This window comes from Falco biarmicus, chromosome 2 (assembly GCF_023638135.1).
Source record: "Falco biarmicus isolate bFalBia1 chromosome 2, bFalBia1.pri, whole genome shotgun sequence".
Lineage (NCBI taxonomy): Eukaryota > Metazoa > Chordata > Aves > Falconiformes > Falconidae > Falco > Falco biarmicus.
The window spans coordinates 87,187,477-87,207,053 of NC_079289.1; the positions used below are offsets into that span (position 1 = coordinate 87,187,477).

The window sequence follows — 19,577 nt, forward strand, 5'->3', positions numbered from 1 at the left end:
ACAAGCATGTAACAGTATCACCCTAAAGGAACAAGTTATTCATCAGATCTGATTTTATGCAGAGGAAACTCTACTCCTAAAGCCCACAGAGACTATTTTCTAAAATAAGTTTTGACCACCCAACTCTGTCTGCTTCTCTGAATTACTTGTCTAGAGAAGCTTCTCTCTTTCCTCTGACCATGGATGGGAATAATGTCCAATTATTAAAGCTGGTCTTTTTGAGAACCCCAGTTTAGCATGTCAGAAAGGTAGAAATGTGAGGTCACCAGCAGCAAGGTTCAACGTAGAGCTGGGAATCTGCCTCCCTTTAACTTTTGCATCTATTCTTTTGCTAAGCTGCTGAAGTTGGTTTTCTAATTAACCATGTCAACCTATATCATACAGTACATGACACCATTTGCACTTTGAAGTAAAATACATAAAGCTTGGCTCATTACTGCCTTCATATAAGGTTGGTTTTGAATAACCCACTAAACCATTTAAAATGAGTATGTTAAATGAACATTTATAATAAACATTTTAATCAAATCTCTACATAAAAGTCTGATTATTATTACTCAAATGCACACAGGAGATTAATTTAGATCCTTGTTTTTAGCCATACAAAAATGATTGCACTATAAAAGATGATCACTCATTTCTAATAAAAAAATATTGAAATCCAACCCACTCTTCAGCCATGGATTTCTTAAACCTACAGTATTTTATGTATTATAAAAATGCTAGGTTAGTATTTTGAACATGCTGCTTTCATAATGAGACTATTGTTTGCTTTATATTTTATTAGTCTTTACAGAGAATAACGGTAAATAGAATTTCTATCTGACTATGTTCTGGAGTTGAATTAAATTCATAACGAACAAAAGGAATGAGCATCAGCTCTGATAATTATTAGGATCAGCTGAAGCAAGGAGGGGCTGGGTGCATTCAAAATGGTTCATCCCTGTCATTAACTGCAAAAACCAGGCAGAGCCTGTTCTCAAGCTCTAAATGCTTGGAAAACAACCCTCTGTTATTTAGCCTTTTTCTCACTTAGCACCTGCTAAAAATAGAGGTACATGCTTATTGTAGCACCTTTCTGCATTCCGATGTATTGAGTGAGAAAGAGCAGCAGAATGGGAAACAATTAAAGCCAACATTTTGGAGAAAAAAGGGTGCACAATTTGTCTTACACAGTTATAATACAGACTGCTTAAAGACGGCTGAAACCTTCAAAGTTTCATCCTCTTTTTTTTTTTTTTTTTCTTCACAAAATATGGTGACTGGCCATTTATATAAGATCCAAATGTAGTGATCTCTGAGGCTAGAGATATACTTTAATTGTAATTATTTCTTCATACTATTTACTTTCACAGTGGATTTTTTACGAATAAAGCCACATATGTACATATAGACATTTAAGATTTTCTTCTATGGTAATGAAGACTAATTCTGTCAGAAAACAAAATAAATAAAGCTTATTGAACAAGTCCCAACCTCTGAGCAACACTGAGAGTCAACTATAGTATAACTGTGAAACAGACAATTAATTAAATAATTAATTATTTTATTTATTTATTTTGCCTAAGAGGTATGAAGATGAAAAAAATTATCAATAGCAGATGGAAAAGAGTAAACTAACACTTTCAAGATTATTGCAGAAATATTTTAAACCAAGCAGGTTAAATTTAAGTGATAAAAAGGCTTGTATCAATTTACATAAAATTTAGTATTGCTGTAGCTTGGTTGTGAACATGCTCAAATCTCTAAATTTAAACTTGTGCTTATTCCAGCAGGAGTTGTTTTCAAGGGGACTTTAAGGAAACTGATCAATGAATAAAGACAATACAGGGTATCTCTGAGAAAAGGCTGCAGGAGTAAGAAACTACTGGTTAGCTCTGATTCCATCTGTGAGGTATAAGGTCTTCTGACTTTTAAGAGAATGGAAAAAAATATTTTCGCATTTAAAATAAAAAAAACATTGAGGAATTGAATAAGCAATACTCCAACTGCAAGGCTGTTTGGATCTGTTTGATTTTATGATGTTCATCATGGAGAACTACTTGACATTGCAGTGGGGACACATATATGCTTTCTTAGACCCAGGCTAGACCTTATGAATGAAATTCTGCCAAAATGGAAAGAGTTTGTGCTTGAATATGTCTTTGTATTATAAGTAACAAAATAAATATTGTTAAACAGAACTTTTAATTGAAATTTATTTTATTTAATTAAAAGAAATAACTGATGGAAAATATTTTTGACCCACGTTGTTCACTATGAATGAATTAATACTAGTCTGTTAAAATATGATTCTCTCCCAAGTCTGAACATACACTTAATTATGTCAAAGAGAGCAGGTATGCCTTAATTAAAATTCCACATATAAAAGAACAAACTGATAATCCAACCAACCTGAAGGTATAAATGTCCAGAAATGTCTGTGTACATTGCAGGACTTTTTAGAATGCGTATTTACATAACCACAAACCAAGAACTACTAATTGCACTGTTTATGTGAATATTTTCATTAGTTAAAATAAATAGTGCATAGTTTGCATTTTGCACAGCAGATAATTTCTAAGTCGGATCTCAGAACAACACGGAAATTGATTGAAATCACTTCAATGATAATATATTTTCAGTGTGAGATACCGATCTTCCAAACAACATTAAAATCAAAAGAAAAATAGTTATCTTAATAAAACCCTGAAAGATACATCCGCATTGTAAGAAGAAATCATATTCTGGAAAAGAAGTAAAGTCTATACTTATTCTTGGCAAGAATACAACATATGAAGATTTTGTGTATTATTTACAAATGTTAGTGCAATGTTTCTGCCAATAACAAGACATTTTTCATAAAACCAAAAATGTGAGCACTAAATATGATTGTTACTTTAAAGGTGTACCTAAGGTGGCATTCAGTGCTTACAATCTAAGATAAGAAAGGGCAATTTGTTTTCTCATTCTTTAAAAGGAGGGAAAATAATATTTTTCAATGGCTTAGGGATTTTCAACAGCTATACTTAGATGAGATGGGTACCACATACAAAGTGAGTGTGACCTTTTCCAAAATGTGTGAATTTTCTTCTTGATTTTCTTTTTTTCAACTTCTAAATCAGAATATGAGCCATTCCATATTTCACTATGAGGTGCATAGGTATGCAAGCTGTGAAGTAGTGAGGTTATCATAGTATGCATAAACAACATCAATATTGAAAAGAATGTGAATATATAATTATATCCATAGTTTAATAGTCTGTAATAGCAACAATGGTTTCCGTATAGGAGATATCAAGCCTGCCAAAGTGCATTGTGTGGAAAAACGAAGTGGGTCCTGAAGTTAGTGATCATCAACAGATGCCAAGAGAGAAGGAGAGGTGAAGAAGGCAGGCTGCTGCCTTGTCCCTCTGAAGTCATAGCTGGCTCATGCTGCCTGCCTTCAGTAATCCAGGAACTGCTACTTAATTTACGGTATTACAGTTCCTTATACATATGGCCTTTTTCTTCCAACAAACTCTTGTGAGGATAGTCTATCTTTAACTCCTATGCGTAATACTAGAAAGAGAGCTTGTGTAATGCTAGAGAGCTTTTTATGACCGTTTATAAGTATAACAAAACTGTTTCTGTCCTTTCTCATACAGTCTGAAGACATTCTATCCTTTCTTCTGATAAGATTTAAGTTATTCTTCCTTTTTTAAGAGAGCAACCCGCTTCTGTCTTAAAAATCACTAGGAACTTCAGGCTACTCTGAATGTCAGTGTACTTCCCACATACTTAGAGGATACATTCCTCATATGTAGCTATATGTGTATGTCACCTCAGTATTAGGTCTGCCATTCTAATTTAGTTAGATCTGTGGTGCCTGTGACTTTAGAATTGGAGGTTCAAACATGCTTATTTGAAACAAAGAAAAGATCTATTACTTGTATAAAGCAGCACAAGAAGTCTGTTAGAGAAAAGTTTAGCATCTCTCCTATCCCTAGAATTTAGGAAAGGATAATTCTCAAGAGCTTTTAATAGTGTATTTTAATTTATTTTATTTATAGAACACCTAAATTATCATTTGCAAAAAAGACTGTTTATGATAAATACCTTTGAGATATTTCTACAAATACTGTCTGGGCTCAAACTTAGTTTTCAATGTGAAGGAAAGTTTTCAGTAAATATTGTTCAGAGATAGGTTATCCACTGAAGTAATACTACTTTCCAAAATCATCATTTTTATCTTGTTTATTCCGGTCTGAGAGTACCCTTATGATTGTGTAACTCTACTCTACTACTGTTATTCTGCCTGTTTCTCCTTGCCTCTGCTAGGTAGAAGGAAGAACAAGAATGCTACTTTAATCCTCTTTACTCTCTGCCTAACACACTGAATCCTTTTATGTCAACAACCAGATACCTATGACTTCTTAGCAAAAAAATTAACAGACTGATTTCTTACTAGGCAAAGGCCGTAATGCACAAAGGCAGATCTTTAGCTACTATAGAATACTACAAATATATACATACATAACATCTGGCTGATGGATTTCATGCATTAGAGGTGGGGTTTTTTTTTTTCAGTTTCTAGAGGAAAGGTAGTATATTCAAGGAAAGAAATGTAGAAAGTCCAAATTCCAGTCTTACTTATACATGGAAACAGCACACAGGTGACTCTTTTTTCTGATGGTGGCACACCCACCATAACCACACAAGGTAATGCTAATGAATACAGAGAGTTATTTTTCATAAATCCCATTCTGATAAACACATTAACAGTTGTAAACACATTACAACTTCCCATATGTTCTGAAACATCTGAGAAAAATTGGTAATTCTTAATTATATTTTTAAATTTCTTTTATTCTAACTAAAAAGTATGTTTGGCAGAGAAATTTCAAATCTCTTAGAAATTATTTTTTTCACTCCTTGTAGAGGTGGAATTTATTGATGGAATTTTTTCTTAGCAATGGTTCAAACAAACTTCATCATTTATTAATACTGTCTGGAGACACGTTGGAGACTACGTCAGAAAGATACACCATTCCATTGTTTCAATTAATTATGTTTTCATTAATGCAGTAAAGCAATCAACTGTCAGTTTTGGGTTTTATTTTTAATTTGACATTTGCAACATTTATTTCTCTGTTCCTGAATTAAAGTTTAATTCCTTTTTCAAAACAAACACTCGCTTCCACCTCCCATTTATTCTATATATTCTTCAATGTATGTTCAGGGCAACTCAAAACTGTTTTTCACTTCACAGAGAAAAAGTAGGACAGGCACTTAAAGTGTGACTCTTTTCCTGTAAAGCATTGATTAAAAAACTTACCAAGACATCAGTACAGATGTAGTATGAAATTAGCAGTACTGTTAGTAAATCCATTTATTCTGTTTAGACATATAATATTATAAAGATGATATGAAGACCTACAGTACTACCCAAGCTGTTTACTAATTTGGAGGTTGTCCTTACATCTGCTGGGGTTTGCAGGGGTGGAAACTGAATAATTCCCTCCATATGCGTTCATTCATTTTTAGCACATCAAAACCAGCCAAGTTTCTTTCTGTCTTTGTCTAGTTAAACATTAAATACTAAACTCCTACCTACACCACAAGTGATGAATTACATTTTTTAAACTATTACTACAAATAGTAACATGCATCTGGTTCCAATGCTTTTTTTCTTTCTCCTTTCTGTCAGTCTGAGTCTGTTTGAAATACTCTTGTGCAGTGGAGCACCAACCACAGGAAAAGAAGGGATCACCTGAGCACTAAGGCAATATGTACTCTTTGAATCCATACATCATATATTGCAAACAATAATCGACAACATCCTTCTGGTATAAATCAAATTCTTGAAGACACTGTCTTTGCTTTCTTCATATGACAGAGTGTGTGGATCTTTACTGTGAGGTTAATCATTAGATAGTAATTGCCTGTTTGTACTGGCCAAATAAATCAATTCCATACAAAAAGAAATTAATAAGAGATCCTAGGTATTGAGCTTAAATAAATATTATTGATTACTTGAATACTCTCAAAACAACATAAATAGTATGATTTCCAGACTAATCTACTAGAAGAAAATTACAAACCATAATTCACTATAATTTCTGATAATGTGGAGGGCAAATGGGATACATCAAAATAGAAAGCAAACTTTTTATCATAAAAGGAAACTTGCAATTCAGCTTAATGCACAACATAAGTGTTGTTACTAATTGTCAGTTTGCAATGTATTTATAAATTAGATACTAAAAAGGAAAAAAAGAATCACCACAAAACTCCTTCTTTATGGTTTGTTTCTTGGCTTATTAGGCATTTTGAAGGTGCAAGAACTTACATATGCAAGAATCCTTGTTAACCATATGGATTTAGTTCACCTCCAGTTTGCTAGGAACCCATTTCTGCTTTCTTTTAGGGAATAAACTGCTGAATTACACTATATTACATAGATCATTATGTACTCCTTTTTTCCAGTGTCATCCGATAATTCTAGAGATTAATTTTCTACCTTAGGTTTATGTTCAGCTGTATGCTTTACGTTCAGCTGTATGCTTTACATGTTTGTAAAACAGAGGTTAGAGGTCTGCTGAGGAATTGAAATTTTAATGGACCACTCTTCATACTGTTCTGCTTCTGGGGACATTACTATTACAGTATATATTTTGGTTTCATCTATAGTGGATTTTACATATTGATATAGTAGTTTTTAAATGCAGATTATATTAAATGCATCTTCTTCAATTGCTGTTTGCTAAATTATGGAGTTTATTTGTTATGTAATTACCCTGTCAAACTTGATACTTCAAAATGTTTTTGAAGCCAAGAATAAATGGATTAAAAAAGTAATCAGAATAATGGAAAACGTGTTAATTCATAACCATGGCACATGACAATTGAAATCAGGAAGTTTTTGAACTATAAACTACAGGAAGCTTGAAGAGAATACCAGGGGGAGAATGCTTCAGTCATGCACTGCTCAAACACTATTCCTTACATACCTGTCCCCAGTTGTAATGGTCTCACTGGGCTAGAGCTACTGCTGTCAGGTTGTAGCTACAGCTATTGTCATGTCCAAAGGCATTTAACCACATGAAGAAATATGATAGACTTAATGATCTTATTTTCTGTTTGGGGTTGTGCTTGCTGAAGTTACCTGTTCCTTGACCACATTTTCCACCCAAAACCAAGACCTACCCAGAAGCTTTGGAATAAACCAAGATTCAGGCTTGTTCAAAATATTACACATACTACTATGAAGTATTCAGGACAGATTTAATGTATCAGCCATTTATATCTAAGCACACAGCAACGTTTTGTGTTAAAAATGGTATATATAGGTACTCAAATATGCACAACTCAAATCATGATGTTCAATGCTTTTTCTAAATATAAGATACAAAGAACCTGTAATTACCTGTAACTGTTAATTCCGTAGTTCTTCTGACAACAAAGAATCCATATTTTAACTCACAAGTGTAATTTCCAATGTCATCCTCTCTAACTTCCCGAATGACAAGAGTATCCTTTTTAAACACAATACTTGATCTCCAAGTCTTTGACTTGCATTCCTGTTTAAAGATAATATAATACTTCAGTGTTTGTGCTTTCACACTTAAATCGGGCTACTGTTGACAGTGCTGCTCAAAACCAGGGCGACTAGGCAAGACCCTGGGCTAGTTACGGACTTTGCATACAGTAATTGTCTTAAAAAAACCAGTTCAATTAAGTGTTGATTAAAAATAATAATAAAAAAAACTATAGATATTTTTCAGCTTATCTTGCCCTCTGAAAACAAAAAGATTTGATACCTTTGGTGTTTGGTGTCTTTTTTTTAACATTAGTTTGCTGAGGGGCTCCTGTTTAATTTACTTATTTTCCATTACATTTATATCTGTGATCCGTGACTGTTAAATTACCAGTAGCTACAGGTTGCAGGTGAGAATTTATTTTTTGCTAATATATATTTTTTTAAAAAATATAATTAAAAATTGTAGAGAAACAGAAGGTAAGAATGACAAGAAATGAGAATGTTATATGTCTTTCCAAAGACTTCTTAGAATCAAAGCTCTCTGAAGTCTTTAGTAAATGTGAGTTTTGTATCTACAAAAAGAGTTATTTTTTTCAATTAATACTACCAAAACATTACTTTTTGTGCTATAAAAGAGAATATACATTTTTGCATGCATTATTCTTAGGTCCCTAAAGTGATTAACTTATTTTCACTTAATGAACCTAGGTAATATTTGAAATAGCTCGGAATATTTTTTGTGTTTGTAGGTTTTCTAATTATTTTTGTACTGCAAACAAATATATTTATAAGGTATTAGAAAAAAGGATTAGTGCTTTTCATAAGCAAAATATCTTTTGATTGACTGACATAAAATACTTGGTTATCTTAGCATAATCATTGTTTATACAGTAAGGAGTTTTGTTAAATGTTAAAGCATAACAGGTTCTTTGAGTTCACACAAATACTGTCAATGACTCCTAAAAAGCCAATCTTTTGAAAACTTGTTTAAGAAGCAAGCCATATTTTTAAATTTGATAAAACTTCGGGTACAATTGTATTATCAACAAAAAAATCCAATATGAGTATAAGCAGCTAATTAGTCACATACCTCTAATATTAGACATACTGTTACTTAATTCGGCCAGAATCCTTCTAGGCCACAAGTATTGACTTATTAGATAACATAGTCTTGTGTGCTATATTTTAAGGCATTTATGTTATCAGGTAAATTACCAGACTTTTAAAAATAAACAGAATACATACCAGTGCATACTTAAGATAGGACTTCCTATATACACAGATGTCTGTGTAGACAAAATACACAGTATCTAAATTTCAGATTTACTGAACTGTCTGAGGACTAAATTGTGTGCGTTACAGTACTGAGATACTGCATATTTCCTGCAGATGGTAAGAAAGCCAGAACTCAAGCTGTTGTTCATGGAAGTTCTAGGCAGGCAGTACAGACAGCACTACTTGCTGCCTATTCCTGCCTATTCCCTATTTACTATTCCTGCCTATTCGCTATTGCTACCACTATTCCACAGGCAGCACAATTTGCAAGAATTTCACCATTTGCAAGAATGATTAGTACACAGTATTAAAATTAAGTTATTGATAAAAACAATTAAATTACATTTGCAAGTAAAAGCTAATAAGTAAAGATCAAAGTTTTGGAAGACTTTGCTGAATTTTGTGCTGCAAAATTAAGCCATCCATTCAGATAACAGCATGCATAGATATCCTATATATATTTTTCCAAATAAGTCTTTTGCCTCAGTTTTAAGAAACACTCTTTCGCCTCATATAGCACAAACAGTTGCTCAGTTGCTGTATAAGCAGCTCACATGGCTTCACCGTAGCATATCAAACCAACCCAGACTGGTAACACTTCTTTTTTAGCCCTCTTGTTAGAAGAAAGTTGTTAATTCTTTGCGACATCCATAAATGGATATTAAGAAATTACCAGCTCTAATGTTTAGCAAAGGAAGCATCTGAATTTCTCTCTCTTAATTCATTCTTTTCTATCCTTGATTTTGTTGTCTGTTCTTAACAAGTTTTTAAACAATTTAAGCTTTGTATCATATTTAGATCATGAAAAACATAAGAACATTACACAGTATCTTGCTGAAGGTAAAAATCTTATGTATTTCTTACCTTATACCAAAGAATTTCAGGCTCCCTAAATGGAAATAAAAAATCCTCAATTTCAGGGCATGAGATTTCCTTGCTTTTGCTAAGTTCAGCTTTTTCAAAATATTTCATCTTTGAATTGTAGCAGAGTCCAGTGTCATTCTCACCCACCGTCAGTGAAATGGACACTTTCATACAGTAAGTTGAGTTTCTGTAATGCAATAAAAATAGAAATAAAAGTCTAACATGAAAACAAAAAGGCCCCTAAATGCCAATATACATGACATTGTTTTTAAGTCATTATGTTCATTCCAAGTAAAAGACAGATAATCAGACATTGCAAATTTTTTTGTATTTTATAGCTGTTCATGATAATTTTACCTCTTTCTCATCCACTACCTACAATATTTAGAAGGCATTGGTTGGCCTTACTCCATGACAAAATGTTTCTCCCTTTTGTCAGACTTCTCCTAATGTTACTGTCCTTACCGTATATCTGAGAACAATTTCCCTGAAAGTAAATACACAACAATAAAAGCTCCACGGATTTACCAGTGAAACTGGAGAGCCAACTTTCTGACAGATGTTACAAAAGCTGTTAGTGTGAACTGATCCTGTTGTAATACCACAGGTAAATGCCACAATGTAACTTAAGCACCACACCAGGAGCCACATATTCATGAGATCTGAGCATGCTTTAAAGTGAAAGTGGTATCCTTTGCACAGTCTTTAATTAAAATTAGTCTTGTGACCCTTCCAATTATAGAATAAAGGGTGGTTGAACATAATGGAGTGCTACCTTGTTTATCTTAGACTTTGATCCTCATACTCCCCAGCCAAAATACTGCTTCTGTATTACCTACAGCCTTCATTAGTTTGGGCTCTTTCCTGAAACTTCTTACTTCCTGTGCTGCTTGATGTTTGTACGTACGCCAGGCAGCCAGAGACTGGGGAAAATTGTCTTCCTTCTCACACTTTGCTATGCACTTTAATTAGGCTTAAAGGCAAAATTACTTGAAATGATTTACTATTTTTTTTTATTTGAGTTTCCAGGTGGGCAGCAAATGAGTGCATAAAGTTGAGTACTCCCCAGGAACACACTGACAATGCAAGATTTCTCTCCTACTGTTTTGTAAATGTGTTTGACCCCTGATCTGCTGAAAGAGGATCCTGCAGAGAGCCCTGAGGAAACATTCATTTTCTTGTCTCCATTCTCAGACTCTGTGAGCTGATAGCTGATTTACAACAATCTCCTGTGTGTTGGATATGGGGAATCTCAAAGATGGCTACATTTTCTCATTCTCTTTAGATTTCTTAATATCTGTTTTCTTTTTGTGTTCAAGAAGAGGGGACAGAAATGCTTAAAGACAAAGAATAAAAAAACCCCTTGATTCAATTAATTCTATAGTCCAATTTTTTAAAGAAAATGTAAACCTGAAATGAAGCTATTCAAGTAACTATCAAATTAAAGAATATTCTTAGAAATATAAATTCTGAAATCAAATGTCATTTACCTATGCCGCTAAATCATGGACTTGTAAGGAAAACATCACAACATTACTCCCTTATAATGAGCTATAAACATAATTTACTACCTTGTTTAAGGATCTGACTGTATAAAGCAAATAAAGTTATTTAAAGTTTATGTAAAGCACAGAATGCATTCAATGAATACAGATCTCTTGCTGCTTTTAAGCTATTGAAGAGTCAACCACCATTCTTACCTGTACATGCAATTTAAAAACATACAGTTCTTTAAAGAATGCATTTTCATTACTGTACGTTATGTTATTCCTCCATTAATGTGCTATAATGTTCTAATTTATTATGTGGCTTTATTATTCGTTTATTATGTGGCTTGAAAACATCATAAAAATTCACCTAAGTAATTTTTTCCAAATTGGTAAAATTCTCTTTCTCTGTTCTTGAAAGACCTATCCCTTAAAAAAAACGGAGAAGTTCTAATCAATCTGTTAAGTTCGGGGGGTCAAAAGTACATTAACTACATGGGAGGATTCTGTTACTGGATGACAAGGGGCAATAAATAGGCAATTTAATTTTCCCATCTAAATATTCTCTTTTATTCCTTTTAATGTGCTTTAACATAATGTTGTGTTCATGTTACAGAGATTTCTAGAAGTACCTGGGAGGGGGTGAGGTGGGGGTCACAAAAAACACTTAACAGTCATCTCATTCTCTGAAGAAGCAAGCTAAGTAAAATTGTCTTATATGTTGTTTTTTTTTGTCTTCCTTCAGTATTCAGAGTGAATTGGCCAAAAATTCCAATTTATGTTTTGGTCTACTAAACGCTCTGTTCTGCAACAGTGCCAATGTCAATTGCCAGAGCTAGAATTCCTTCTGAGGCACATCCAAGTTTCCCTCGCAACAGCAGATCCTTTACCAGATGCAGCTTAGGCTTCCTGTTCGATAAGAAAAGCAGTATTTTGGAAATATCTTATAGCGTTTAAACCCATTGTTTGAAGATGTTGGTATTTAATGACTCAAAGTTGTGTGCGTGTATGATTTGAGTCATATATATATATATGTGTCCTGCAGACAGAAGCACAAATTGACTGGGCTTTAGGTAATTATGTTCTAAAGTGCAGCTATACGATACTGGAAAATTTTGGGTAGATTCTTCGTCAGCTTGGTTCCTTAACAGAATTTATTCTCAAAAGCCCAAAGTACTGTCATAAGAACCTAAAGCTGTGGATGCCCCTCAGTGCCACAGACTTTCTTATTTTGGTTCTAAATGCTAACTGCACTGTCATTCTGACTCATCTTGTACTCTGTGTCAGAAACCAAGGCTGTCGGGATGAAACAAAACTCAAAAAGTAAGATATAAAAGGCAAAGCAACACAAAAAGCGTGAGAAAAGGAAATTAAGGTAATGGGCTCACAGAACTGGAAATGAGAAAAAAAAATTAAACAGTCCCCAGGTAGGAATGAAGAAGAAAGAGAAGGTGAGTTTGTTTGCTGATTACAGCTGGAGCATGATGGATACAGTAGATGTGGAGCCCCTCAGCTAGCAGAAAAAGTAGCAGGCAGCAGAGCCCTCCAGCAAGCGTGCACATACTGCAGAGGGTAAAAAATGTTCATGTGTTAGAACTAAGAAAATTATCCATATGTCTTTTACTGGAGGCACCAGATCAAACTAACAAACAAACAAACAAAACTCCTATAAGGAAATTTTATAAGCCAGTGGAAACTCAACGTTACATTCATTATTAAGAGCAAATGCTACACTTTTTCTCCTTTTCTTCTCCAGTGTGGTCCAGACTGTGGACCTTTATCATCAGGTAGCTACACTTCAAAGCAGTACCAGTCTAAAAGCCAAAATCTGCAACAGCTACTTAAGTAAAATTCAGACAATGAAAATCACACAGGTTATGAATAAATTATATAGGGCTTACTAGAACTCTATGTATTTCCTCTTTCTTGTCCACAAGCTTAAGTTTCTTATTAGAACTAGAAAAATATTCATCCATCTGCTACCAGTGATGAACAAAATTTTTTTCATATGGTGTGACAGAGGCTGCCCCATTGTTTGACATGGACTCACGCAGTCATCCGCACCCTAATGTGTCATTTATACACTACTGGTCTATAAGTGTTAAAGCACAAACAATGTGGTGGAAATCATATCTACTAAATATATTGATTTCATTACAGGTCTTTTGTAGCCATTTATCATCTTTAAAATGTAAGGGCCCAGGAGCAATGGATGTGTGACTGAAACTTGCGATAACAATAGGACAGAAAAGTATATAAATATCTTAAATTCTCAGTGACTTCTATATCCCAGTAGTAGTTGCTCTAATGCCCAGCACCCCACAGTTCCCTTGCATATTCAGTGGTTTGCCTTTTTTTATCTGATACTGTTTAACATCTTGGTTGTACAGCTATATGAAAGCATATAGAGCACTCTTTACATAAGAACAGAAGACTTCCACTTTTTACCCTTTTCTCTGCTTGAAATGACATCCACCTGCCAAGTTCATTAGTACCTGTTCTACCTTAATGTTAATTGATCTGCACCTGTCATAGATATACATTCGTATAGGATATCTGTCATATAAGATACCTTGAAATACAGACCCTGTGATAGTGTGGCAGAGTGAAGAGTGAAAAAGCTCTACACAGAGAACTAAAAGAACATGGTTAAGTTTGCAGAACAGCACCAAGTATGGAAAAGTCTGGTAAAGAAAATAAAAGTACAGTTGAGTAAGAAGGCAATCTTGATAAAAAGCAGGAAATTGTAGGTTAAACAACCACAAATACATCCACATTACAAAATTTCTTCCTTCTCCAGACAGTGACCCAGAAGTCACAGCAACACCCTGAACAAACTACTTAATTTATGATCCAAGTAAGTAGTTTCTAAAATAAGATCAATGTTTATTTACAGTCTTCTGAGTTTCTCAATTACTATTTACAGCTATATCTTCCTTGAATTAAATGGAATTACACCAATTTGTAATAGATGGGCCTCTGCAATACATTATTCTTATAGAAAAATTCATTAGGTAGACTACTTTTCAAAAATCCTAAAATTGCAATTAACTATTTCTACAAAAAAAACCCTTAAACCTTGAAATAGTTGTTAGCAACCAAAACTGTCATGCATTCATCAGCTCAAGTAACTGCTTGATGTTGCTTCTTTGAGAAGTAGGCTGGAAAATAGATATATGTGTTTCATGGGTTTTGCTTAATTGAAGAGATGATGATCAAAGTAGAAAAAAACAAAGCAATGCATCTTGTGTTTTAAGTATCTAGTCTAGAAGCATGGCCCACCTTATTCATGTGGATCTCTACACAAAGGAAAAAAATCCAACTAAAAAACACCTAAAGGAAAGACTGTGTGGAAAAGTGTGTCACTGACCTGCTCAAGTATCTGTCTCCATTGTTATTCATGTCTAGCAAAACAACAGCTTGTGAACCTTACGACAAAATACCTATGAAATCAACAGTAACCAAAGATCTACAGACTACCAGGAAGCAACAGGTAAAATTCTCTAAGTATTTTCAAGGTCTTAGCTTTTGAGTATTTTTTTCATATCTGTAAAGGCAAAAAAGTGTATCATATCTAAGTATTTTTCTTTTGGTCCAGCATTGTGATTATGAGGCTGTCACAGAGGATACACTTCTGATCATTATCAGTCTATATAGTAGCAGAGAAGAAAATATCGGCTGTTTAATCATGAATGGACCTGCAAATACAGAACTTCTACTGATTGATAGAAGGCCGAGATCTTGCCTATTCGAATACTTGTGAAGTGGTTCCTTATTGAGTACAAATGATAAAAGCATACAAATGATAAAAGAATAGATCTGAAAATCTTATTTCCAATGGATTTTTAAAAAAAAAAAAAAAAAAAAGAAAAGAAAAAAAAGAAAACAAGCAGAAATCTGTACTGTAAATCAAAATACCCATGAATGGACACAGATCAACTTCTCAAACTTCAGACAAAAGTCTATACAAAGAACAGGTTTGAGAAGCTTAAAGAAAGTAGAAATTTTGAAGTGGAAAGCTTGAGAATGAGTAAGATTAGATTATCTTTGTTGGTTGTTTTAATTTCTTTGAGAATTTCCAAAACCTTTGCATTTAAAAGACATGACAAAAACATATTCCTACTTCATAATATCAGTTTATAAATCTCTCTAATACTAAACAACATAAGACATAACATTAATTCACTCTTAGAAGCAAGATCTCAAAAATACTTTGACAAAGAAATAAGATAGGACATTGGAAAACTCTTCACAGTAGCCTGTGAAGACAAATTTCACACGCAGCTGAAAATTGACTTTGCCTTATTCTGCTCCATGTGAAAGAATACAAGAATATTGATTAACTATATTTTTCTAGAAAAACAGGAAACTTGTCTTCATGTTTACAGCATTATTATATACCTCACTTCTCTTTTTACTGGTAAGTATATAAAATTCTCTTGTAACTGATTTATACTTCTCCGTTTTTGTACTTCTCTTGAGATTTCATGGCTTTTGCCTCCTGCATTTTTCATTCTATCCTATATTTCAACTGTAAACATAAATTGATTACATGAAAAGTATCTCCTCTAAACTTGGTGAAACAAGTAGAAAAGAGACGAAAAAGGGATGTTTTTTTCATTCTGCAGAGAAAAAGAAAAAATCTCCCAAAAACAGCATTTGACCAAGCAAGTTATCATTTCACAGTATTAGGGAGGAAAACACACACACACAAAACCCTACAGTTTAACTTCTGACCCATCAAAACCCATTATGAACTATTTTTAAAATAAAAAAATAACAGGCACTTTACCAACAAAATAGTAGAAATAAATCTCTTACAGATTACATATTGAGTTACTGTATTACATTTTTTGTCAGATAGGCAATAGACAACAGCAAACATTACACTTGCAGATTAAAAAAAAAAACAACTAAAAAAGAGAGTCCTGTATAACAGATACATATCTTTTGTTTGTGAGCCCATTGTATCAATGTCATCAGGAATATTCTGCATGTCACCTTCACAATTTACCTTTTGCCAGGCTGCTGAGTTTTCCATGCCACTGGAAGATACAGAATCCCACAGTACTGGATGTGGGATGTCTCTATGTATTTTTTGCCCTTTTTGATGTTTTGGAAACTATCTGGGGGCAGCAACTTATGCAGCAGAAGAAAAATCAGGGAAGGAAATTATTCCAGTATTTCTAAATTCTTCCACATTAAGTATCTGCAAGACTTTTTTGCTCTTCCTATAAGATGTTGCAGTTGCATTTTCATACACTTACATATGCTTTAAAACTTCTAAAATAACTCTTGAAAATAAACACTGGTCAGCTCTGATGGCTGCAGTAGTGCCAACACCATTTTGAAATTAATACCTTCATAAGCCTGCTACCATGCAAAAAACTGTTCCTACTTTCCCTATATTATGCAAACTATTAAAGAAACCCCAACCAAATACACACAGGTATAGATGAGAAATTCATAGGCAGTAACATCAAAAAGTTTGGTGCTTTTGATACAATATGTTACTACAGAATTTTTTTTAATAGTATTGTACGTAGTCCAACGTGGCATCAGTTACTCTAATCCAAAAGTGTCAATACATCTACATAACATTAAAATACAATGAATGATTACATTAGGGTAGAAAAGACATGTGTATTTTATTTCTTACTGTTATATTCAGTTTTGTGTATAATACTGTTATAATAGGTAGCACACAAAAAATTAAAAGCCATTATATATTCTATATAAATACAAAGTAAAGGGAGAGGTGACAAAATTACTAGTTAGCATACTGTTCAATGTTTAATAGTTGTTAATACACTAGAGGCTCAACCAAGTTGCTAACTTCTGTGTCTAGTAACAGAAGAATGAATAATCATTCTGAATGTAATCTATTTCATTTCTTATAAAGATAGATAAAGACGGAGGGAAGACACAGTCACTCAATATGAGTGATCAGCAGACTTCGTTTATTGTACCTTACAGTCACCTTTTATGCCTTGTTATAATTAGCTCATACATATTACAAAGGTTAAGCTCATTATTGGTTAGTTGCCTAAATACCAAGCCCGCCCCTAGTTTCTCTTCTGTAGTTACCTGTTCCCACCTGCAACATTCTTTTCCCACCGCAATCTTCCTGATATTGTGTAACAAGGACAGCCAAAGACAGTGTATTTTTGCTTTACTTCAGATAAGCTGAGAGCGATGTGCTTTTTTGTCCAGCCAGCTGGACTATGTCTATGTGAACTTTTTCAGCTAGCCAGTTATCCACAGATAATGAAGACAAGCATCACAGAATATTAGTAATTGCTAATAACCTGTTAATAAATTAGGTTATATTAATTTTATACTACTATTATTATATATTGTAAATATTCATTTTAAAAAATTATTAATAACTTTTCCATACATACACAAATGTATCCTAACTCTAATTCTGACTTGGTACATTTGTGTAGGACCACTAAATTTAAAAGTCTAAAGCAGGAATACTGTCCATCTACTGATTTACAGGTTTGTGTTGCAGCAGTAGAAAGTCTGTTGGGCAGGCAGAGTCAGAAACCAAGAATCTTAGTATTAAAAAAAGACATTTTTTTTTTCATTTTTTTTTTCTCCCCATGATGTCTAACCTCAGATTTTGCCTTTTTACAATCTGCCTATCTGCTGTAATGTGGTTGCTTTGGAAAAATGGCACTCAGTGACCTGTATTAGCTAAAATGGCTGTGCTTTAACTCACTTAACACATGATACTTTCGGGGGGATTTTTTGTTTGTCTATTTTAATTTTTTTTCCTGAACAAGGTAATAAGAAGAATTGACAAGCTAGTCAGTTAATTGTTCCCTATTCTGTCCAGTCACAAATGTTCAGAAGTGTAAAATTAGCTAGAACCTTTTGCTACATACAAGTGAACCTTTTCATTTACCTATTTTATTCAATAGATTTTCATGCACTTAAAATAATGGGATCTAAACCATGAAAAATACAAAAACAGGAAGCAAGAATCTGTTTGGGGATTTTTGTTTAAGACAACAAATCCATTTAAATCAAATCTATCTGTAAAAGAAATTAAATTAGCAGGTAACTTGTCAGAGAGAAAAGAACAGGAAAGGAAGAAGAGACACAAGGGGGAAATCAGACAAAAGAACACACACAGAGCAAGAATACTTTCTCTAAACTTTAGCACTTACAATATTGGCATCTACATTTAAAGGAATCGCTTAAAGAACTAGGCACTTAGAGCATAATTTCTTTATAAAATAGATCTCTCAAATGGGCCAGATGTATTACCCTTATGAAATTCCGCTTTTTTCCTGCATTGAATAAATTCCAGTAATTGTCAATCTCCTCTTCAGACTCACCAGAGAGAACCTGGTGGTGGATTTATACAGCTCTGTACTCCCCAGGCAGCATCCTTCATCATCCCTATTCATGACAGTTGGGAAACTGGGACTCTATCTGTTACTTGTCCACTCCAGTGCTTTACCATGCATACCCTTCACCAGCAGGATAATTCAGGAGAGTATAGTGTATAGCTTATACCAAAGGGGTATCCCAAATGTGGGACTAGATAGAAGCGCCCTTTGGAAAGTCCTCACCACTCCCCTAAGGAGGGAATTTTAACCCAACCCATGTTTTGTTTCCTTGTAGTGTGCAGCCAACCTGGTTTCTTGTGAAGAAGCAGTTCTCCTCATTAGAGGTGTACAGGATAAGACTATCTTCATCTAGTGCACAAAGGCAGCATTTGAAGAAGGGATGAACAGAGCAAATAGACCTCTGTTGATCCTGGTATTGATCATCAGGAACAACAACTGTCTGCAGTTCTTCATAAGTTGTAATTGAACCGCAGTACAATAACGATACCCTCAAATGCAGCCAGACCCTCTAACGAGGTTTTTCATTTAAGGCAGCCATCTTAAGGCTTTGCATTCCTCTGCATACCCTTTATTACTCTTTCATTTTTAAGGGATGTAATAGCTGTAGTACATGGTCTGTCATAACACTGCATTTTTGCAGGGTATAATAAACACAATGACTGATCAGGAATTTAACTGGCAGCAGAGGAGACATGTTCTTTCAGTGTACATCATGATAACAAATTTATTTTTTTCCCCATTTTGTAGCATTACTAGAAAACTAAAAGCTTTGCATTAATAGAGATCAGTTGTTTGTACTGAGTTATGTTATAGTATTATGCTATTTACCAGGGTAAACCAACTGGAGAGCAAACAGGAAGAGAAAAAATCTCTTTCCCGTTATAACACAAGCTGAGTTGGGAAAGTAACTTTATTTCCAACTCCTCCTAAACTGACATTAAAAAAGAAAGTCTGAGAAATGTCTTTTCTTCACAGTATTTTACATTTTAATAAGTAAACTTGGCCACTGACGTCAATATTCACTTTCTATAAATGGTCCATCCCATTTCAGAGGAAAACTTTTGTTGACTTCATTAATTAGTTTTT

The 19,577-nt window shown here is 33.8% G+C and overlaps 1 protein-coding gene across 1 annotated transcript in view; it reads right to left on the minus strand.

Moving 5' to 3' along the window:
* IL1RAPL1 (interleukin 1 receptor accessory protein like 1) overlaps positions 1-19,577 on the minus strand; it is a 767,014-nt gene that overhangs the window by 285,921 nt on the left and 461,516 nt on the right. Inside the window, exons 4-5 of the mRNA XM_056329365.1 lie at positions 9,641-9,827; positions 7,388-7,541 (exon numbers count right to left, since the gene is read on the minus strand). Of these exons, the coding sequence (XP_056185340.1) occupies positions 7,388-7,541; positions 9,641-9,827 (341 nt within the window). The remainder of the gene's footprint in view (positions 1-7,387; positions 7,542-9,640; positions 9,828-19,577) is intronic.